The 23,871-nt window shown below is 42.6% G+C and overlaps 1 protein-coding gene across 2 annotated transcripts in view; it reads left to right on the top strand.

The window, feature by feature from the left end:
* The window catches only part of LOC110531231 (membrane-associated guanylate kinase, WW and PDZ domain-containing protein 3), a 262,300-nt gene that overhangs the window by 227,546 nt on the left and 10,883 nt on the right, over positions 1 to 23,871 (top strand). For both annotated transcript variants that reach the window (XM_036988576.1, XM_036988577.1), the window contains exons 9-16: positions 4,903 to 5,100; positions 9,762 to 10,033; positions 10,227 to 10,379; positions 13,646 to 13,811; positions 18,799 to 18,830; positions 20,975 to 21,179; positions 21,451 to 21,545; positions 23,131 to 23,323. In XM_036988576.1, the coding sequence (XP_036844471.1) occupies positions 4,903 to 5,100; positions 9,762 to 10,033; positions 10,227 to 10,379; positions 13,646 to 13,811; positions 18,799 to 18,830; positions 20,975 to 21,179; positions 21,451 to 21,545; positions 23,131 to 23,323 (1,314 nt within the window). The remainder of the gene's footprint in view (positions 1 to 4,902; positions 5,101 to 9,761; positions 10,034 to 10,226; positions 10,380 to 13,645; positions 13,812 to 18,798; positions 18,831 to 20,974; positions 21,180 to 21,450; positions 21,546 to 23,130; positions 23,324 to 23,871) is intronic.

Genomic DNA, 23,871 nt, shown 5'->3' with positions numbered 1-23,871 from the left:
ACAGACCACAATAACCCCAATAACAGAAACTATGATGTAACCTTAAAACACCCACTGATTGGGGAAGGATGCATGTTCCTCAGGCTTTGCTGCTTTGCTCTGTGTCATTCCTGAGGGGTAGGTCCTTGGAGGTGTCTTGTTTTGCATGCTTTGTACAAAAGAATAAAATGCAGTACGACAGGATCTTTATAAAACATAGCTCTTTATTAGCTACAGTACCAGCCAAACGTTTGGACACACCTACTCATTCAAGGGGTTTTCTTTCTTTTCACTATTTTATACATTGTAGAATAGTAGTGAAGACATCACAACTATGAAATAACACATGGAATTGTGAAAAGTGTTAAAAAAGTGTTAAACAATTCAAAATATATTTTATATTTGCGATTCTTCAAAGTAGCCACCCTTTGCCTTGATGACAGCTTTGCACACTCTTGGCATTCTCTCAACCATGATGCTTTTCCAACAGTCTTGAAGGAGTTCCCTCATATGCTGAGGATTTGTTGGCTTTTCCTTCACTCTGCTGTCCAATTCTTCCCAAACCATCTTAATTGGGTCGAGGTCGGGTGATTGTGGAGGCCAGGTCATCCGATGCAGTGCTCCATCACTCTCCTTCTTGGTCAAATAGCCCTTACACAGCCTGGAGGTGTTTGGAGTCATTGTCCTGTTGAAAAATAAATGATAGTCCCACTAAGCACAAATCAGATGGGATGGCATATCACTGCAGAAGGCTGTGGTAGCCATGCTGGTTAAGCGTACCTTGAATTCTAAATAAATTACCGGCCAGTGTCACCAGCAAAGCACCATCACACCTTCTCCTCCTTTCTTCACGGTTGGAACCACACATGCGGAGATCCTCTGTTCACCTACTCTGCGTCTCACAAAGACACAGCGGTCAACTATGGACTTATCAGACCAAAGGACAGATTTCCACCAGTTCGAATGTCCATTGTATACCACTCCTACCTTGTCACAACACAACTGAATGGCTCAAATGCATTAAGAAGGAAAGAAATTCCACAAATTAACTTTTAACAAGGCACACCTGTTAATTGAAATGCATTCCAAGTGACTACCTCATGAAGCTGGTTGACAGAATGCCAAGAGTGTGCAAAGCTGTCATGAAGGCAAAGAGTGGCTACTTTAAAGAATCTCAAATATAATATATATATACACTTTTTTGCTTACTACATGATTCCATATGTGTTATTTCATTGTTTTGATGCCTTCACTATTATTCTACAATATAGAACATAGTAAAATGTAAGAAAAACCCTTGAATGAGCAGGTGTGTCCAAACGTTTGACCTGTACTGTAGCTATAACTGGCATGTTCATGTGTCTCCGGCCATGATCAACTGCAATGACCTAACCTGGTGGTCTAAATCAATCATAGTGCAGTATGATATGATATGGTAGAATGCCACCAATTACAATTCCGTTTGTGGATACATACTGTATGAATATTACAGGAGGTTGTTGTTAAACAAACAGGGTTTGATTGAACAGAGACCCTAGTGTTAGAACCAGATCAACTCAGACCCTCTAGACAGAAGAAACACTCTGCTCTATGCACAGCCTATTGGGACCGAACAAGTCCCAGGCTACATCCCAAATTGCACCCTATTCCCTTTATATTACACTAATTTTGACTAGGGCCTATAGGGCTCTTGTCAAATGTAGTGCACTCTAAAGGGAATAGGGTGCCATTTGAGACACATCCCCAGTTAGTCCAGCTCCTGTCCAGCTAAAAGAGCTTATTTCCCATGGTATTGTTTCCTGGACTGTTATTTTCCTCTAGTTTTTGCCTGAGTGATTCTCTGTTCTGACAGAGCTCTCTACTCTGCTCTCTACACGTTCCCTGTGCTTGTTAATGAGTGGTCTGTCTCACAGCGAACAGAGCAGAGTGGATCGGAGAGATCCCAGAGGGGCGTGCTGCCATGTAGAGTTTTAAACGCTGTTTTGACAAGGCAGACTGACCTCCCTCTCAGTGAAAGAGGCTGCGGTCTGTTGCTATAGTGCTGTAGCTATACGGGACTGTAATTATCCTGCACTGACAGTCCTCTCTATATGTGATTTTCAAGAATCACAGCAAGCTGCCCGCCTGCCTGAGAAATAGACCATCTCTTTGTGTTACCATGACTTAATCATGGCTATGTTAAAGGAAAATTCCACTCAAAACTATCTTTTGGTATTTGTTTCATTAGTCTATCGTTGATTTAGTCCCAAAATGTTTTGCATGTCAGCAATCAAGTTTTCAAGATATATAACTTTCAAAGTACAGGAATACATTTTTCATATGATGCAAAACTCATCGCATCATACTCTCTCTCTCTTCCACCGACCCCTGCCCTCACCCTTCTGTATCTTTCCCTTTTCATTCTGGTGATGTGAGGACAGTCCCTTATCACAGTGGAGAGAAGGCTCTGACAGTCGGTGTCCTTTGATGTTCTGATGGAAGGACTTCATCTTGTCAGGCACAGAACACACAGAGAACTGTCATGAAATATGTCACATGTCATGGTACATACGCATGTTGGCGCATAGACTACGCCCGCACACACACACACACATTGAAAGACACATACACATGCATACACACACATACACTGAGCATACAAAACATTAAGGACACCTTCCTAATATTGAGTTGCACTGCAACGTTTGCCCTCAGAACAGCCTCAATTTGTTGGGGCATGGATTCTACAAGGTCTCAAAAGCGTTCCACAGAAATGCTGGCCCATGTTGACTACAATGCTTCCCACAGTTGTGTCAAGTTGTCTGGATGTCCTCTGGGTCATGGACCGTTCTTGACACACACAGGAAACTGTTGAGCGTGAAAAAAACAGCAGCGTTGCAGTTCTTGACACCAAACGGTGTGCCTGGCACCTACTACCATACCCAGTTTGAAGGCGCTTAAATATTTTGTCTTACCCATTCACCTTCTGAATGGCCCACATACACAATCCATGTCTCAATTGTCAGACGGCTTAAAAATCCTTCTTTAACCTCTCTCCTCCCCTTCATCTACACTGATTGAAGTGGATTTAATAAGTGACGTCAACAAGGGATAATAGGTCAGTCTATGTCAAATCAAATCAAAATGTATTGGTCACATACATACACATGGTTAGCAGATGTTATTGCAAGTGTAGCGAAATGCTTGTGCTTCTAATTCCGACAGTGCAGCAATATTGAACAAGTAATCTAACAATTCCACAATAACTAGCTAATACACACAAATCTAAGTAAAGGAATGGAATAAGAATATATACATATAAATATATGGATGAGCAATGACAGAGCGGCATATGCAAGATGCCATGGAAAGAGCACGTGTTCCTAATGTCTTGTACACCCAGTGTATATGCTCACACACAAATGGCTCAGGGAAACTGCTGGTATGTGAGAATGTCATGTTAATCACACTCAGCATAATCCGTTTTCTCTGAGCGCAAAGCAGTTATGCAAATCTAAATCCCATGACACATGACACATGGGGGGTAGTGGAGGAGGACGGGGGGTGTCTATATTTACTCCAATTAAAGAGATTGATGCCCCCCACCCCCCACTATCCATCCCTCAGTGTGTGAAGAATCACTAGAGGAGACACAGCCTATAACTCACCCAATGGAAACCAAGGTCAGACAGGGGCCATGGATATCTCTTTGCTCCCTCTCCCTCCTCTATCGCTGTCAATATCACTCTCCTCTCGATATCTCTGTCCCCCTCGCTCTCTGTGCTGATGCAGAGGAAAGGGCGCCACCCCTCTCTCTCTGCTGATGCAGAGGAAAGGGCGCCCCCCCCCCCCGCCCCCCCCTCTCTCTCTCTGCTGATGCAGAGTTAAGGGCCGCTGTGTCTCAGTCACATGGTGAGAGCCTCCAGCTGCAGTTTGAGGTCAGCTGTCTGTCTGCCTCAATCCCTGCGTTGTGGTGGTTATTCAGGTGGATGTACCCCTGCAGTGTACACACACACACAAATACACACACAGTTTGTCTCCTGGACATTTATTCCCATGCACCATCCTGCAGGCATAACATAGCAAATTCAATCTGAAAGTTTATCACATCTCTGTAAGATTTGAAATGTCAAGGTTATATCCAAACGGATTTGTCACACTGCTTTGTGCGTCATGTGTGAGTTCTTTTTTCTTTTTTTACAGTATGTCTTTTTCACTGGCATGCTTAAGTAAAAGAGGAGTAGGCCATCTCTGTTCAGCAGTAGCATAGTTCTTAGTGACAGTGACAGTCTGAGTGACGAGTAGGTGTCAGCTCCCTGCCACCGTGGCGGTAGCCTGCACTGTGACGTTACAGGGGACAGATCCCTAACAGCCTGTGAACTTGCACCTATGTGCATCTGTCACACACACACACATACACTCTACCTACCATACAAAATAACGATACTTTAGGTGTTCTTTGAAGTTGTCCCATATGGATATATCAGAATAAAATGAGTGTAGCGGCATAGACGTGTCGCTGTAATCTCTGTCATTGTGAATTCTCATTGTGAATTAGCTCAAGCAGCTAGCCTAGCCTGGTTTCTCTGTCAGATCAATGGATTAGCGCTAGCAGCTAGCCTAGCATGGTTTCTCTGTCAGATCAATGCAGCTGAACAATAGTGACAGGCCTTGTGATGATAATACGACAAACAAACAAAGAATTAATAGTCACTAATTTGTAAAGTAAAATACTTCAATGGGGCATTAAGGTTTGAGAGCAATTAGCTGAATTACAGTCATAATAATTAGGTATTTGCTTATACAGTACTTCCTCAATTTGCATCTCTCTCTCGTTGTGCTTTTTTTGTATTTAGTCATCTTTCTCTAAGGTTTTTTTCTTTCTCTTTGCTCTGTTCTCTCACCCTCTTACTTGCCTCTCCCCTCACTTCCTCTCTCCTTCAGATGAGCCTGTTGTGGGTGTGAGGGGTTTCGTACGGGACCCAGCCCATCTCCAGGGCTCCATTCTGAGGACAAATCTGAGGAAGAGCCCCCAGGGGTTTGGCTTCACCATCATTGGGGGCGACCGCCATGACGAGTTCCTCCAGGTGAAGAACGTGCTCCGAGACGGGCCCGCTGCGCACGACAACAAGATGACCTCTGGTGAGTGTTGTACGCACATGTAAACACACTCTCACACACACACAGACGTACACATAGATGCTTGTACGCAGGAACGCACGCATACAAACACACACACACATCGCACTTGTGCACACAGATCAACAAGGTTCATTTATCATTGTCGGTACACACACGTTTATGGTAGCACCCTGATTTGAAGTGGAGTTATACGCAGTATTTCAGATTTCATACTGAAGGCCTCTTGGCTGTGCTTCTTTACATGCTTATGATTATTATGAACATGCATATCTATAAGTGTGGTCATACAGTATTTCTTGGATCACGTACAGTTGAAGTCGGAAGTTTACATACACCTTAGCCAAATACATTTAAACTCAGTTTTTCACAATTCCTGACATTTAATCCCAGTAAAAATTATCTGTCTTAGGTCAGTTAGGATCACCACTTTCTTTGAAGAATGTGAGATGTCAGAATAATAGTAGAGAGAATGATTTATTTCATGTTTTATTTCTTTCATCACATTCCCAGTGGGTCAGAAGTTTACATAGACTCAATTAGTATTTGGTAGCATTGCCTTTAAATTGTTTAACTTGGGTCAAACGTTTCGGGTAGCCTTCCACAAGCTTCCCACACTTCCCACATTTGGGGCAGCAGCATAGCCTAGTGGTTAGAGTGTTGGACTAGTAAGAGGGTGAGAGGTTGCACGATCGAATGCTCGAGCTGACAAGGTACAAATCTGTCGTTCTGCCCCTGAACAAGGCAGTTAACCCACTGTTCCTAGGCCATCATTGAAAATAAGAATTTGTTCTTAACTGACTTGCCTAGATAAATTAAGGTAAAACATAATAAATACAAAATTAAGTTGGGTGAATTTTGACCCATTCCTCCTGACAGAGCTGGTGTAACTGAGTCAGGTTTGTTGGCCTCCTTGCTCACATACACATTTTCAGTTCTGCCCAAAAATGGGATGGGATTGAGGTCAGGGCTTTGTGATGGCGATTCCAATACCTTGACTTTATTGTCCTTAAGCCATTTTGCCACAACTTCGGAAGTATGCTTGTGGTCATTGTCCATTTGACCCATTTGCGACCAAGCTTTAACTTCCTGACCTATTTCTTGAGATGTTGCTTCAATATATCCACATAATTTTCCGACCTATTTTGTGAAGTGCACCAGGTCATTATGGCCAAACAGTTCCATTTTTATTTAATCAAACCAGAGGACATTTCTACAAAAAAGTAAGATCTTTGTCCCCATGTGCAGTTGCAAACCGTAGTCTGGCTTTTTTATGGTGGCTTTGGAGCAGTGGCTTCTTCCTTGCTGAGTGGCCTTTCAGGTTATGTCGATATAGGACTTGTTTTACTGTGGATATAGATACTGTTGTACCTGTTTCCTCCAGCATCTTCACAAGGTCCTTTGCTGTTGTTCTGGGATTGATTTGCACTTTTTGCACCTGTTAAAGGAATTCTACAATTCCTATATGTGTTCATTAACCACTTCAATTAAAATCACTCTGTCTGTTTCTAAGAATTTGTAAGATCCTTATTTGCATAAAATAGACAAGAGACCAGTCTACCAAAATTAGCCAATAGCATTTATTATTGAGAGCACTGGTCATGGAAATTTGTGGAGTGGTTGAAAACCAAGTTTTAATGACTCCAACCTAAGTGTATGTAAACTTCCGACTTCAACTGTATGACATACAGTATACACAGCCCAAACGGCCTTCAATACACATCCCGGTATTAGTATATAGCTGCCAGTGGCTCATTGAAATGGAGAGGACATATGAAAAATTTAAAATCCCTCGCTATGTCGAGATCACAACTTATTTGTCTCATGATCACGACATAACTAAAGTTGCTTTGTCGAGATCATGACTTATTTGTCTCATGATCACGACATAACTAAAGTTGCTTTGTCGAGATCACAACTTATTTGTCTCATGATCACGACATAACTAAAGTTGCTTTGTCGAGATCACAACTTATTTGTCTCATGATCACGACATAACTAAAGTTGCTTTGTCGAGATCATGACTTATTTGTCTCATGATCACGACATAACTAAAGTTGCTTTGTCGAGATCACAACTTATTTGTCTCATGATCACGACATAACTAAAGTTGCTTTGTCGAGATCACGACTTATTTGTCTCATGATCACGACATAACTAAAGTTGCTTTGTCGAGATCACAACTTATTTGTCTCATGATCACGACATAACTAAAGTTGCTTTGTCGAGATCACGACTTATTTGTCTCATGATCACGACATAACTAAAGTTGCTTTGTCGAGATCACGACTTATTTGTCTCATGATCACGACATAACTAAAGTTGCTTTGTCGAGATCACGACTTATTTGTCTCATGATCACGACATAACTAAAGTTGCTTTGTCGAGATCACAACTTATTTGTCTCATGATCACGACATAACTAAAGTTGCTTTGTCGAGATCACAAAATAATCAGAAGTAGCACGCATCATCCATTCATTTGTTCAGATGCACGATAACCACCTCATCAAGGAGCCCTGTGGCTGCAATGATCGCAATGCGCTCTTGGGGCATTTAAGCCCTGAACAATGTCTGACAGGCAATGCTGTCTCCCAGGCTGCACCCTGCCGCCAAGACCACAGTCAATCTCATGCAAAGGATAACACAGCTAACTTGGCTAGTCTTAGCTAGTTAGTCTTGTTGGCTATCTAGCAAGCTAGCTTGTTATCTATGCTGGTTGTTAGCTTGCATAACTGATATATATAGTTCATGGATAATATTTACAATTACAGTGGGTGAGCTCCATCCCTGACAGGTTGATCAGATTACATTTTAGTCTCAGATGCTGATAAATCAGGATGCTGCCTCATAGGCTGTTTCATAGGTAAGGCTCCTTGAAGACAGACTAGCTGTCAAATTGCTTTATAGCCAGATGCATATCTGATCCAGGGGGTGAGCTCTATTCCAGGCAGGCTGATCAGATTCAATAGCCTCAGAGGCTGGTGTCAGGATGCTGCCTTGTAGGCTGTTTCAATGGTAAAGCTCCTTGCAGGCAGATTAGCTGTCCGTGCTTTATAGGCTGATGCATATCATCCAGAGTGGGTGAGCTCTATTCTTGGCAGCTGATCAGATTCAATAGCAGCCTCAGAGGCTTGTAAATCAGGAGGCTGACTTGTAGGCTATTTCATATGTAAGGCTCCTTGCAGACAGCCTACAAGGCTGCATCCTGACATATCAGCCTCTGAGGCGGCAATTGAATCTGATCAGCTTGCCAGGAGTAAAGCGCACCATCTCTTGATCATATACATAATGCATTGGCTGCTAATCTGCCGGCAATGAACTTTACCTATAGACGTGTTGGTTGTATAGCAACAGAAACAATGCCCTCGCAACCATGGAGCAAACAGATGAGGGTGCCTTATCTATCTAACCCATCTATGAAACTACAAAGCAAAATCCTGACTTATCAGCCTCTGAGGCTGCTATTGAATCTTATCAAGCTCTGAGCCTGAAATGTAATCTGATCAGCCTGTCAGGAATAGAGCTCACCCACTCAAATGTAAATATCATCCATAAAACAAGTGCCCCTTACAATCATACACATACTGTATCAGATATGCAAGCTAACGACCAGAATAGAAAACAAACTAGCTAGCTAACGAGACTACCTAGCTAACTAGCTAGCAGCGCTCTTGCTCACAAGACTAGCAAAGTTAGCTGCATTGTTGCTTACATGCGATTGGATGTGGTATGGGCGTGGCAAAGAGCCTGGGAGACAGAGCTGCCTGTCAGGCATCGTTCAAGGCTTAAATGCCCCACAAGGGCTTAGCTGCCCCCCAAGCTGATTATTTTTTTTTAACCTTTATTTAAGCAAACCAGACGGCACAATTTAAAAAAAAAAAAATTTTTATTGACGGATATCCAGGGGCACACTCCCAACACTCAGACATAATTTACAAACAAAGCATTTGTGTTTAGTGAGTCCACCAGATCAGAGGCAGTAGAGATGACCAGGGATGTTCTCTTGATAAGTGTGTGAATTGGATCATTTTCCTGACAAAATGTAATGAGTACTTTTGGGTGTCAGGGAAAATATATGGAGTAAAAAGTCTATACTTTTGTTTAGGAATTTGGTGAAGTAAAAGTTGCCAAAAATATAAATTGTAAAGTACAGATACCCCAAAAAACAACTTAAGTAGTACTTTAAAGTATGTTTTACTTAAGTACTTTACACCACTGCTCCCAGCTAGCTAGTGGTGGGGAGTTTCCTGTTTTTCTTTTGGCTGGAGATAAACTGAGCACATTTTCCTAGTCTTTATTGATCTGGCTGGGAGTAGCTGACTTAATACACCCAGGCTGGAATGATGGAGGATGAGGGGAAGGAGAGAGTGTTAGGCTGTACCTTACTTCTTTGTTCATTCATCAACCCCAAAGCAGTTGTTTATGGAGCAGACTCCAAGGAAACATATTTCAGCTCCTGAGCAACGATGCCTTCATGCGGGAACTGTTTGCGCTAAACGTTATGCAAACTGATTTGTATGTTAGTGGACTGGGTCTGGTGTTAGTGGACTGGGTATAGTGCTACAACTAACCACAGCACACTCCCATTTTAAAGACTGTTGCCAATGCTGATATTGACACTTCCTTCTCCCTTCTTCCTCTCCTCTCCCTCTACTCTACCAGGTGACGTCATCGTGGACATCAACGGACTGTGTGTCCTGGGGAAGACTCATGCTGACGTGGTTCAGATGTTCCAGTCTATCCCAGTCAACCAGTACGTGGACATGGTGCTGTGTCGGGGTTACCCCCTCCCTGAGGACCCCAGTGGGAGTGTCGACGCCTCCTCGTGGGACATAGCCACAGCCCTGGCCCCCGAAGCCACCCCTTCACTTTCGACCTCTAACCCCCAGGAGATACACTATGTCACCAGCCCAGACGGCACCCTCCCAAGACAGGTACAGTACAACCAGTTCCTCCCTAGGTTTCTTCCTTTTAGGGAGTTTTTCCTGGCCACTGTGCTTCTGTTTTTGCTTGCTGTCAGGGGTCTAGCCTGGGTTACCGTAAAAGCACTTTGTGAAAACTGCTGATGTAAAAAGGGTCTATATAAATAGATTTGGGTGATTTTGATTTGATTTGATTGATTGACAGACAACAGCTGTCCCAGCCATGTCCAACGGGGGGCGCCACTACCCTGAGGGTCCAGACCTCACGCTGTTGCAGCCGGAGCTGGTGGGTGTACCCCTGGTGAAGGGGCCAGGAGGGTTCGGCTTTGCCATTGCAGACTGCCCCCTGGGCCAGAAGGTAAAATGCATTGAATTAATTTCCGGTAACACTTTACCATAGCCCCCCTTATGTATGACTGGTGTTATAATGCCAGAGGTGTGGACTCGAGTCAGATGACTTGGACTCGAGTCACAAATTTGATGACTCGATAGAAAATAAAATGACTTGACTTGGACTTGGAGCCTCCTGACTTGGGACTCGACTTTGGTTTTGTAACGTTTTGTCATTCATTTTGTTGCACACTCTCTGTGGATTACTCTCCATGCAGACAGAGACAGTATAGCGCTTGCAAAACAACAGATTGGCTAGTGAAACACTCAGCCCTCTGATTAGACCAGCAAACTGTCAATCAACACATGTCGGGTGAGATAGTGCAATGAGGTTTTGAGGGGTTGCGAGTGTGAAACTGAATAGAGAAAAACATATATTTTTCATACATATAGCCTACCATTTGTATTTTATATTCATACCTTTGCTTATTCGATCTTGTCACTGACATAAGCCTATGGCATTGCACCACATTTTTGTTTCAAAAACATCTTATTAGTGCTTCAGAACCAAAAAGTTGTGCGTTTTGACTGTTGACCAATGAGCAGTCATCAGCATTTGTGCGCAAAGGCGGGCGCACATATCCAGGTTAGTGATCAGAAAGCACTAGATTAATTTTCTCTGGTTTTGCCTGGCAAAAACAGAGTAGCCTACCTACATTGCTATGGACGCATCTTTGCCACATATAGGCTACCTGGTGATTTCATTGATCTCATTGATCCTGTAACCCCTGCTGCATACAGGTAGGTCATATGATCCTGTAACCCCTGCTGCATACAGGTAGGCTGTATGATCCTGTAACCCCTGCTGCATACAGGTTGGTCATATGATCCTGTAACCCCTGCTGCATACAGGTAGGCTGTATGATCCTGTAACCCCTGCTGCATACAGGTAGGTCATATGATCCTGTAACCCCTGCTGCATACAGGTAGGCTGTATGATCTGTAACCCCTGCTGCATACAGGTAGGCTGTATGATCTGTAACCCCTGCTGCATACAGGTAGACTGTATGATCCTGTAACCCCTGCTGCATACAGGTAGGTCATATGATCCTGTAACCCCTGCTGCATACAGGTAGGTCATATGATCCTGTAACCCCTGCTGCATACAGGTAGGTCATATGATCCTGTAACCCCTGCTGCATACAGGTAGGCTGTATGATCCTGTAACCCCTGCTGCATACAGGTAGGCTGTATGATCCTGCAACCCCTGCTGCATACAGGTAGGTCGTATGATCCTGTAACCCCTGCTGCATACAGGTAGGTCATATGATCCTGTAACCCCTGCTGCATACAGGTAGGTCGTATGATCCTGTAACCCCTGCTGCATACAGGTAGGTCATATGATCCTGTAACCCCTGCTGCATACAGGTAGGTCATATGATCCTGTAACCCCTGCTGCATACAGGTAGGTCATATGATCCTGTAACCCCTGCTGCATACAGGTAGGTCATATGATCCTGTAACCCCTGCTGCATACAGGTAGGTCATATGATCCTGTAACCCCTGCTGCATACAGGTAGGTCATATGATCCTGTAACCCCTGCTGCATACAGGTATGCTGTATGATCATGTAACCCCTGCTGCATACAGGTAGGCTGTATGATCCTGCAACCCCTGCTGCATACAGGTAGGTCATATGATCCTGTAACCCCTGCTGCATACAGGTAGGTCATATGATCCTGTAACCCCTGCTGCATACAGGTAGGTCATATGATCCTGTAACCCCTGCTGCATACAGGTAGGTCATATGATCCTGTAACCCCTGCTGCATACAGGTATGCTGTATGATCCTGTAACCCCTGCTGCATACAGGTAGGTCATATGATCCTGTAACCCCTGCTGCATACAGGTAGGTCATATGATCCTGTAACCCCTGCTGCATACAGGTAGGTCATATGATCCTGTAACCCCTGCTGCATACAGGTAGGTCATATGATCCTGTAACCCCTGCTGCATACAGGTAGGTAATATGATCCTGTAACCCCTGCTGCATTCAGGTATGCTGTATGATCCTGTAACCCCTGCTGCATACAGGTAGGCTGTATGATCCTGCAACCCCTGCTGCATACAGGTAGGTCATATGATCCTGTAACCCCTGCTGCATACAGGTAGGTCATATGATCCTGTAACCCCTGCTGCATACAGGTAGGTCATATGATCCTGTAACCCCTGCTGCATACAGGTAGGTCATATGATCCTGTAACCCCTGCTGCATACAGGTAGGTCATATGATCCTGTAACCCCTGCTGCATACAGGTAGGCTGTATGATCTGTAACCCCCGCTGCGTACAGGTAGGCTGTATGATCCTGTAACCCCTGCTGCATACAGGTAGACTGTATGATCCTGTAACCCCTGCTGCATACAGGTAGGTCATATGATCATGTAACCCCTGCTGCATACAGGTAGGTCATATGATCCTGTAACCCCTGCTGCATACAGGTAGGTCATATGATCCTGTAACCCCTGCTGCATACAGGTAGGCTGTATGATCCTGTAACCCCTGCTGCATACAGGTAGGCTGTAAGATCCTGTAACCCCTGCTGCATACAGGTAGGTCATATGATCCTGTAACCCCTGCTGCATACAGGTAGGTCATATGATCCTGTAACCCCTGCTGCATACAGGTAGGCTGTATGATCCTGTAACCCCTGCTGCATACAGGTAGGCTGTATGATCTGTAACCCCTGCTGCATACAGGTAGGCTGTATGATCCTGTAACCCCTGCTGCATACAGGTAGGCTGTATGATCCTGTAACCCCTGCTGCATACAGGTAGGCTGTATGATTCTGCTTGCTCTGGACTCCAGAACGGACAGTGTGACATAATATCCCTAGTTAGTATTGACCGCTAACATTAATGACTTTCATCTCAAAATGCAGGTGTTTCTGCGTTTCTATATATTCAATTTCTATATCTTGCGTTTTGAAAATGCATCACCGTTTATGGCTGTCATGACGAGCTACATTTGCGCAGTGATTGTGCGTGGGGGTCGCAAGCTTTGAACCAACCAGGTCGAGGGTCAAAGAAGTTAGTAAACCACTGAGCTAGAGAACACCTCTGTATAAAGCCTTATGTAGTAGTAGGTGTTGTAACAGCTTGATGAATGGTATATATAAGGAAGCCTACAGTAAAGATTTACCGAATGTACTTTCATCTAATTTAATGTAGGTTAAACTAATCCAATATAATGTAATCAAATGTAATGTAATGTAACCTAACCAATGTAATCCCAGGTGAAGATGATCCTGGATGCCCAGTGGTGTCATGGCCTGCTAAAGGGTGATGTAATCAAGGAGATCAACCGTCAGAACGTCCAGACAATGAGCCACTCCCAGGTGGTGGACATCCTGAAAGACCTACCTGTGGGGAGCGAGGTCAACGTGCTAGTTCTCAGAGGAGGTGAGACAGACATATCCGTTGATATGATATTATAAAGCTCTGCATTACAGCTGCTTCTCCTATGCAATATGCACTTTCTCTCAGTCTATACTAGACAGTGTATGCCTTGAGCAAGGTCATTTCTGGTGAGAGTCATAAGAGTGTCTCTAAGATGTGTTTCACAAAACAGCTTCCTCTTTGCAGTAGTTTATGGGCTTGCCGTAGACAAGTGGTTGCCCACCTTTTTTTGGTTACTGTACCACCGACTGAATATTGCTCTGCACGGAGTACCCCGGAAGTACCCCTTCATGTTCATTTTACCAGTAGGCCGATGGTCTCATGAGTCTTCTCAAGTACCCCTGTGGATAGGTAAAGTACCCCTAGAGTCGGTGTCCTACCCCTGGTTGTGAACTACTGCCTTAGGCCTTGGTAATCAGCGTTGTTATGATAGGAGTGTGGCAGTGCATGCCTTCATCCCAGTCAACATACCTGTGTTCAGAGGAGCTGCCAGACCAAACTGATTGCTTCCACCGTAGTCTGACTGGGTCATGCTGCTGTGAAGATGTGGTAGTAGTAGTTCATAGAGGAAGTATGTTAGATGGCCGTTCAGCTCCTCAGAAGCCGGCCCTCCCAGAAGCCAGCCCCAGAGCCACCCACCGTTTAATAAAGCAATTTCATGCTCTAGTCTTTCCCACTATCGATCCACTATCCATTTCCCATTTGCACCTCTGTACCTTGACCAGAAAGGAGGGGGGAGGAGGAGAGGGAGGAGGAGGAGGAGAGGGAGGATGAGAAGGGTATGCTAACGCAAGATATATTCAGACAACTGTAGTGTTTGGCTAGGTAGTGATTCATGATGGGGGGGGGGGAAATCTTGTATATTATTTTTGACGATATATCGTATTGTTTTGACAATATTGCAATATTCTTTGCAGTTTTCTGTACCTGCACAAATTCCAGTATTCATAGCTTGTTCTCCATCTTCTTTTTACATATGGAGCCAATTTGTTTTTTAGTACTTTTTCCATGGCTGGTCAAATCTCATTTTCTCATGACTCTCGAATTGGAACATCGAATTGCAATAAAATCACAGTTTCTAATCGCAATACATATAGAATAGTGAGAATCACAATACATATAGAATAGTGAGAATCACAATACATATAGAATAGTGAGAATCACAATACATATAGAATAGTGAGAATCACAATACATATAGAATAGTGAGAATCACAATACATATAGAATAGTGAGAATCGCAATACATATAGAATAGTGAGAATCGCAATACATATAGAATAGTGAGAATCACAATACATATAGAATAGTGAGAATCACAATACATATAGAATAGTGAGAATCGCAATACATATAGAATAGTGAGAATCGCAATACATATAGAATAGTGAGAATCACAATACATATAAAATAGTGAGAATCACAATACATATAGAATAGTGAGAATCGCAATACATATAGAATAGTGAGAATCGCAATGCATATCGTATCGATGATCTTGTATTTTGAGGTACCTGGCATTTTCCAGCACTAGTAGTTATCTCTCAGCTCAGACTTCAATGGCAGGCAGTCTGACATTTTGTGAAGTGGAGAGTAATGGTGAAGATACAGTATGTTCAGTATGCTCTGAAGAGTCCTAATTGTGCTGAGTGATTAGAGGTCTGTTCGGTTTTGGTAAAAAAATGTAGACATTAAATGCATTATGTGGGTTGAGTGATGTAACAACACAGAAAGAAAATATGAATAAAAGTCCCATAATAGTAGTGACTGAAGCCATTACTGATTACCACTTGTTAACCATCATTTATTTACATTGCTTTACTTTAATTCAATATTTGTTTTATTTGATGACTTTATTATTTAATTCCAAGTCATCTCTATATAGCAGCTGTCTATACCATCTGACAAAATCACTACTTTAGTAGTTCTTCAAAGTAAATAATTACTTTTATGATTGCTGAATACCAACTATCAATCACTTAGATCACGTATTTTCAGGCTCACGAAGCAACCGCTTTCTATCTCTCTCCATCCCTGATTTATCTCTACAGAAACTGCACATTGAGCTCAAGTAATTGAACTGACGTCGGTCCATTAGTTGTTTAAAAACCGAAAAATTTGAATGAGTCAAGAAGCAGTATGTTCAGCCAGAGATGTGTTGTGTGCCAACTCCTGACTCCTGTACTGTGAAGTGTTTGTCCTGAGGAGGCCTTGGGGAGGGAGCAGGATCAGGTTATACTGTTGACTCCTCCATGGGAGAATGAGGGGAGACTGGTGGAGGGGCTGGCAGGGTCATCAGGAGGTCACCTAGGGGCTGAGGTATAGAACCTTGGGTCTATGACCAGGGGGTAACAGCAGCTCTCCACCACTGACAGCCATAGAGAGGGAGAACAGGAACTTGCCTGCTGGGTTGGCCCCAAGCACTAAAGGGTGCTTCCGCTGTGCAATAATGGTGCTTGCCCTAGGCGGTACAGGTAATTCCTATGGGAATGTTCACCATGGTCAATGAAAAGGTGCTGACTGGTGACTGCTACCTGTGTGTTGTGTAAGAGTTAGAACATTTTATTAACTTCTTATGGCTGGGGGCAGTATTGAGTAGCTTGGATGAATAAGGTGCCCAGAGTAGTAAACTGCCTGCTCCTCAGTCCCAATTGCTAATATATGCATATTATTAGTATATTTGGATAGAGAATACTCTGACGTTTCTAAAACTGCTTGGATGATGTCTGTGAGTATAATAGAACTCATATGGCAAGCAAAAACTTGAGAAAATTATCCAACCCGGAAGTGGGAAATCTGAGGTTGGTCGATTTTCAACTCAGCCCCTATTGAAGATACAGTGGGATATTGGTCATCTTGTACTTCCTAAGGCTTCCACGAGATGTCAGCCGTCTTTAGAAACTTGTTTGAGGCTTCTACTGTGAAGGGGGGCTGAATGAGAGGGGAATGAGTCAGAGGTCTGCCAGCTGCCATGAGCTGGTCACGTGCATTCACATGAGAGCTCTCGTTCCTTTGCTTTTCTGAAGACAAAGGAACTCTCCGGTTGGAATATTATTGAAGTTTTATTTTAAAAACATCCTAAAGATTGATTCTATACATCGTTTGACATGTTTCTATGGAACTTTTTGACATTTTGTCTGCAACTAGTCAACGCACTTCGTGAGTTTTGATTTGTTTACCAAACGCGCTAAGAAAAGTAGCTATTTGGACATAAATGATGGACATTACAGAACAAATCAAACATTTATTGTGGAACTGGGATTCATGGGAGTGCATTCTGATGAAGATCATCAAAGGTAAGTGAATATTTATAACGTTATTTCTGACTTCTGTTGACTGCACAATATGGCGGATATATTTTTGGCTTGTTGGGTTTCTGAGCGCCGTATTCAGATTATTGCATGGTTTGCTTTTTCTGTAAAGTTTTTTTGAAATCTGACACAGCGGTTGCATTAAGGAGAAGTTTATCTATATTTCCATGCATAACACTTGTATTTTCATCAACATTTGAAAATCACCGGATGTTTTTGGAACTAGTGAACATAATGAGCCAATGTATACTGAGATTTTTTTATGTAAATATGAACTTTATCAAACAAAACATACATGTATTGTGTAACATAAAGTCCTATGAGTGTCATCTGATGAAGATCATCAAAGGTTAGTGATTAATTCTATCTATTTCTGATTTTTGTGACTCCACTCTTTGGCTGGGAAAATGGCTGTGTTTTTCTGTGATATGGCTCTGACCTAACATAATCGTTTGTGGTGCTTTCGATGTAAAGCCTATTTGAAATCGGACACTGCCGTGGGATTAACAACAAGATTACCTTTTAAAATTGTATAAGATACATGTATGTTTGAGGAATTTTAATTATGAGATTTTTGTTGTTTTGAATTTGGCGCCCTGGTATTCACTGGCTGTTGTCATATCGATCCCGTAAACGGGATCTCAGCCCTAAGAGGGTCATCAGGAGGTCCCTCCACAATGATACAATAATACACATTGTGGACCACTTAAATTGAGTTTTGGGAAACGAAAAACAATCCTAGTCAAAAAATGGTACAGGCGTCATCTAGAATGCATTACATCATCTATACACATGTATGCATAAACAAAACATAGTACAGTGGATAAAATGACAATTATGAAGATAAATAAATGTACATTATTGTTACCTGATTACATTTTCATCAAGACCGTTAGTATTTTTGGTGTGTCATACAGATATACACCACTGGGCTTCTTTTGATGGTCACTGGGCATCTTTTAATGGTCACTGGGATTATTTTAATGGTCACTGGGATTCTTTTAATGGTCACTGGGATTCTTTTCATGGTCACTGGGATTCTTTTCATGGTCACTGGGATTCTTTTCATGGTCACTGGGCTTCTTTTAATGGTCACTGGGATTCTTTTCATGGTCACTGGGCTTATTTTCATGGTCAATGGGCTTCTTTCGATGAGGCTGGTAGGTCTAATGCTGATTATCTGAATGGAGTGTCTTACTGTGGAATGGTAGCAACAGGTGTGGAGAATAAATTACAAGGTTAACCCTTGGTGAGGCACATCTCATTCCTCTTCCCTTAGTCTGTTTCTCTGTGTTGACGTCAGAGATCCTTCCCACGCTGCTGCTTGAGCATCATACCACCTACTGGTCAAGTTGAACCATGATCCTGCTGGCGTTTAGTATCAGAGAGTAGAACAGGGAGAGGATATAGAGATATATGGGGCTGTCATGGTTACCACTCATTATGTAGGGCAGAGTGTGTGTCTAGGGGAAACAGTCATCTTGTATGATGAATGAGAATGTACTGTTTCACATCAGAACAGGGTCAATGGTGTGGGGAAACAGAGATGTATAATAATCTATCAGACCTCCATCACAATAACCCAGTCACCCAATATGTCCTCCATAGTAAATGCTCTTCTTCTACTGTATTGAGTCATCTTTCTATTTTTTTTTCTCTCTCCCTCTCTCCGCCCCCAGGTCAGACATCTCCCGTGAAGTCTCTAAAACCTGTAAGTTAAAAGAAATGCTTTTAATTACCCTGCTCCTTCTCCTCTCCTCCTCCTGCTGTCCTCTCTCACACTCTCTCCTCTCTCACAGAGACTCTCTCCTCTCTCTCCTCACTCTCTCCTCACTCCCTCCGCTCTAACAGAGACTCTACTCTCTCCTCTCTCACAGAGACTCTCTCCTCTCACAGACTCTCTCTCCTCACTCTCTCCTCTCTCACAGAGACTCTCTCCCCTTGGCCTCTACAGGGGATTCTAATGAGAGCCCCTGTGTCCCAAATTGCGCCTTATTCCCTATATAGTGCACTTCTTTTATTCAGGGCCTATTTGGTCAAAAGTAGTGCACTATGTAGGAGGGAAAAGTGCCATTTGGGACAGATACTGTAGAAAGTGTCAAGTGAGTCTAGGAACAGAGACAGAAACACAGCGCTTTTAAACACCAGACAGGAGATTAATTATTAAAACAATCGTGATATAACTTTGTCTTAGTTTCTTTCCCCCACCAGCAAGCAGAGTCGTCTGCTGTAGAGAGAATTATTCAAAGAGCTAACACGAGTTGCGAGCCAAAAACACACACACACAATGGTGTTATTTTTGGAGGCAACCGGCTGACTGGGGTGTGTGAATGTGCTCCTGGCAAACAGCTACTTATCATCCTGGCTGGTAGTAACTGTAGTATGTAGCAGTGGTGTAAGCTGTTTATACCTCTCTAGGATAGGGGGACAGTCGCGTCTCACTTGGCCAAAAGCCAGGGAAAATGGAGAGCGCCAGATTTAAATAAAATTATATAAAAATCAAACTTTCATTAAATCACACATGTAAGATACTAAATTAAAGCTACACTCTTTGTGAATCCAGCCAACATGTCAGATTTTAAAAAGGCTTTTGGGCGAAAGCATAAGAAGCTATTATCTGATGATAACACAACAGTAAAAAAAAGAGAGTAGCATATTTCAACCCTGCAGGCGCTACGCAGAAATAAAATATATATCATGCCTTACCTTTTGACGAGCTTCTTTTGTTGGCACTCCAATATGTCCCATAAACATCACAAATGGTCCTTTTGTTCGATTAATTCCGTCCATATATATCCAAAATGTCAATTTATTTGGCGCGTTTGATCCAGAAAAAAACAGCTTCCAATTTGCGCAACGTCACTACAAAATATCTCAAAAGTTACCTGTAAACGTTGCCAAAACATTTCAAAATACTTTGTAATACAACTTTAGGTATTTTTAAACGTTAATAATCGATCAAATTGAAGACGGGTCTATCAGTTTTCAATGGAGGACGAGAGGAAACTAACGCCACTTCTCAAGTTTTGGCCAACTCTCAACAGCATTACCCTTTTCCAAGTTGGCCGTACTTCTTCATTGTACAAAGGAATAACCTCAACCAAATTCCAAAGACTGGTGAAATCCAGTGGATGCGGTAGGAACTACAAACTAGTGCCTAAGAAATATCGTTTTCCCATGAGAACCCAATGAACAGACAGTGACCTCAAAAATAAATCATTCTGAATGGTTAGTCTTCTGGGTTTTGCCTGCTACATAAGTTCTGTTATACTCACAGACATGATTAAAACAGTTTTAGGAACTTCAGAGTATTTTCTATCCAAATATACTAATAATATGCATATCTTTTTACTCTTGGCATGAGTAGCAGGAAGTTGAAATTGGGCACGCTATTTATCCAAAAGTGAAAATGCTGCCCCCTATCCCAAAGAGGTTTTAAGCCATGTTCAATAGTTCTGTTCCTAGAGCCCAGCAGATACATTCTTAGAGGGCTGCCTTCTCTGAACAACAGACTAGAGAAGTCTACTTGGTCAGCAACAAGCCTTTGTACACGGCTCAGAATCAGTGCAGACAAAGCCTTATATTGAGATATATAACTAAGGCTTTGGCTCAGTGGAAGTATTATCATTCAGCTTTATAAAGGGACTGTGTTAGTAGAGTTAAGGCCAGCACTGTAGACACTAGGGGGAAAACTCCTAAGTGTAGTTTGGGGTTACAGAAGAAAGGTAACTCTTCCTAAATCCAACACTATTTCACTCAGTGTCTGAGTTGTAGGTTATTGTAAACTGTCTATGTTAAAACCATGATATGAATAAAAAACATAGTTTTAATTGAATCATCTTGTTTGTGTTGCAGTGCACTGCTCCCATGTCTCAGCAGAGGCAGGAGAGAAAGGAGAAGGAGATGACAACCAGCACAGAGACCCTCAGCACCCCAGAGCCAGCCCTGACCCCCGCCCCACAGCCCCTTCCCTTTTCCCCCAACAGCATCCACTCAGCCTCCCCCAAGCCTGACCCCTCAGAACTCTACCTCAAGTCCAAGGCCCTGCTGGACAGCAAACGTGAGTATACACAAACCCATCTAACCTGACTGACGGACAGTCTCTATCCAGTCTCTCACAACACTCTGCTTGGCTGGTACTTTTAAATGTTCAGTCTGTCACAAGAGACTTCACATCATACTGTAGTTCACATTTTCCACCTGTCAGACTGATATTACTTAGCAGGTTGTCCAAGTCTTATCATTCCACTGCACAGTATCTGGCTATTCTTCACTAACAATAGTGAGTTAACCCATTGTGTCCTTCTCCCTGTCTTTCCCTGTTTATCCAGCCCCCAACACCAAGGACCTAGATGTCTTCATCAAGAGGAACCAGGAGTCTGGCTTTGGTTTCCGAGTCTTAGGAGGAGAGGGGCCAGATCAGCCCGTAAGTACCCACCCAGAGAGACTGCTCTATCCTGGTTCAGCCAGCATTAAAACTTCTTAGGCATCGGCATCCCATCAACGGGACAGTTGTAAATCATGCAGTGCAAATGTCTGTACATACAACAAATGTCTGTACATATAAGTGTCTTATATCGGCTGAAAGCTTAAATTCTTGTTAATATAACTGCACTGTCCAATTTACAGTAGGTATTACTTCAAGAAAATGCCATACTATTGCTTGAGGAGAGCTCCTAACAACAAAACACTTTTTTTCACAGCGATAGGTTTGATAAATTCACCTCTGAAGGTGAAATGTGTACTTACATTATGAAATCTTGCTCTGATTTATCATCCAAATGGTCCCAGAGATAACACATAGTGTCGTTTTGTTAGATAAAATCATTTTTCATATCCTAAAAGGGTCCATATAGCATGTACGATCAATTTTGTATTTCCACTCGTTCAATTTACAAAAAAAGGAATCAGTGAAAATCTCACCCTAAACATTGGTTCAACGAATCCAATCACGTTTGTATGTATTCCTCAGAGATCCTAGAACGTAACAAGACTTCACTATATCATTAAGGGTGTAGTATATCCTATAGGACACCATATTTGGTCAGAGAGCGATGCCTTCATTGCACGCCGAAGGCGGTCTTCACTTGAACGACTCTAACTTTGTCAAATAAGCACCAATCGGGGTCAAACAAAGCTATCTAGATAGCCAATGAGCTGGGCTTTACGGGTGTATCCGGAAACCCTGTGTCTGTCACAAAATGTAGGTGCTAACCTTTTGCGACAGCATGCCTTTTCCTTTTGGACAAAAATGATAAGAATATTCAAAATTATGTTATGAAAACTGGTTGGCTATGGCTACTAATACTCGAAAAGCTAAATAAAAGTCCAAGTATACAGAGTTGACGATATTATTGCAGAAAAATGTAATATGAATGCAAATGTCTGCTTCACGATTTGCCCATATATACCTGGGTGACTTCACACTAAATGTCATGGAGAACGCTCATACTTCAAGTTACCCGTGTGAAACTTTGCACATACACTGCTGCCATCTTGTGGAAACCATCAGAATTACAACCAGAGTGCTGGCTAGAATTGTGCTGGCTAGAATTGGGACCTTTCTCTTGCATTTCAAAGATGGAGATAGAAAAAAACCTGTTGTTTTTAAATTTTATTTTCTTCTACCAGATCTATTATGTTATATTCTCCTACATTCAAATCACATTTCCACAAACGTCAAAGTGTTTCCTTTCAAATGGTACCAAGAATATGCATATTCATGCTTCAGGGCCTGAGTTACAGGCACTTAGATTTGGTATGTAATTTTAGGTGAAAATTTTAAAAAAGGGGGCTATCCCTAAGACGTTTTAAAACTCTGGGCACACTGGGCTGCTTTCCTGGAACTAGGTTAAGCCTAGTAGTAGTTAATAGTGCTTTAAATGGGTTACCTCCATTGGCCATGTTTTTTCTGGGTCTGGGAAACAGGCTCTAAATCAGGTTAAAGTTATCCCCCTGTGTTTGAGTGTCTTAAATAAATGTCATCATACCTGCCTCTCTCCCTGCGCCAGGTGTACATTGGTGCCATCGTGCCCCTAGGAGCAGCAGAGAAGGACGGACGTCTTCGGGCAGGTGATGAACTCATGTGTATCGACGGGGTGCCAGTCAAGGGCAAGTCTCACAAGCATGTGCTGGAGCTGATGACCAACGCTGCCCGCAATGGACAGGTCATGCTAACAGTCCGCAGGAAATTGGCACATGCAGGTATGTGAGTGGCTGGGTGTGACTGTGAGTGTGAGTAGACAGTTGGCTTTGAGAGGAGAGAAAGATTGAGAAATAAAGAGACATTTGTGTTTGAGTGTTTATGCATCTCTTCTAAAAGTGCTGATAATTGTGTGAAGTGCAGTGGAATCAGATCCAGTTGGAGGAGAAGATTTCCATGGCACACAGAAAACAAGATGAGTGCTGTTCTGTTCTGACAGACTGAAGCCCACGCAGTATACAGCAGCTTTGTTTACACAAAAAAATAAGCTTCTATGACAAGAGAGAGAACTTTTGAAATTGCTTTGAATGACAGAAATGATCGTACTGGAGGAAATTAAGCATCAATCATATACTCTTTGTGGTTGAAATCAAAGCATGAGTTGACAAGACAAAGATTCAAGAAAACCAACACATAGGCTACACATGAAAGATTGACTGAGGCAGAATTGACTTAGCAAACATTTCTTTCCAAATATTTATTTCCTATTCTGTGCACAGATATGCCAAACACACATCAGTGAGTCTTTCTATACCGTAATTGTGGGGTT

The sequence above is a fragment of the Oncorhynchus mykiss genome, chromosome 9 (assembly GCF_013265735.2).
Source record: "Oncorhynchus mykiss isolate Arlee chromosome 9, USDA_OmykA_1.1, whole genome shotgun sequence".
In the NCBI taxonomy this organism is placed as follows: Eukaryota; Metazoa; Chordata; class Actinopteri; order Salmoniformes; family Salmonidae; genus Oncorhynchus; species Oncorhynchus mykiss.
This window is presented reverse-complemented; position numbering and strand designations above follow the sequence as displayed.